Source organism: Myotis brandtii, unplaced genomic scaffold (assembly GCF_000412655.1).
Source record: "Myotis brandtii unplaced genomic scaffold, ASM41265v1 scaffold120, whole genome shotgun sequence".
Classification (NCBI taxonomy): Eukaryota; Metazoa; Chordata; class Mammalia; order Chiroptera; family Vespertilionidae; genus Myotis; species Myotis brandtii.
This window is the reverse complement of record NW_005354174.1, coordinates 6,447,977-6,448,203: the sequence shown is the minus strand read 5'-3', so window position 1 is coordinate 6,448,203 and position 227 is coordinate 6,447,977. Positions and strand designations below refer to the sequence as shown.

Below are 227 nucleotides of genomic sequence, written 5' to 3'. Positions count from 1 at the left end.
CGGGCTGCTGCTCCCCGGCGGAGGCAAGAGGTGGTTGGGGGGGACCATGGCTGACGTTTTCTCGGCCAACGACTCCACGACGCCTCTGGACGTGGCCAACCGCTTCGCCCGCAAAGGGGCGCTGAGGCAGAAGAACGTGCACGAGGTGAAGGACCACAAATTCATCGCCCGCTTCTTCAAGCAGCCCACCTTCTGCAGCCACTGCACCGACTTCATCTGGTAGGTGA

The 227-nt window shown here is 63.0% G+C and overlaps 1 protein-coding gene across 1 annotated transcript in view; it reads left to right on the top strand.

Annotated features, from left to right (window-relative positions):
• The first annotated feature begins 6 nt into the window (after positions 1-6).
• Positions 7-227, top strand: part of PRKCA (protein kinase C, alpha) — a 283,500-nt gene continuing 283,279 nt past the window's right edge. The window contains exon 1 of the mRNA XM_014532469.1: positions 7-219. Coding sequence (XP_014387955.1) covers positions 47-219 — 173 coding nt within the window. The 5' untranslated portion in view covers positions 7-46. The remainder of the gene's footprint in view (positions 220-227) is intronic.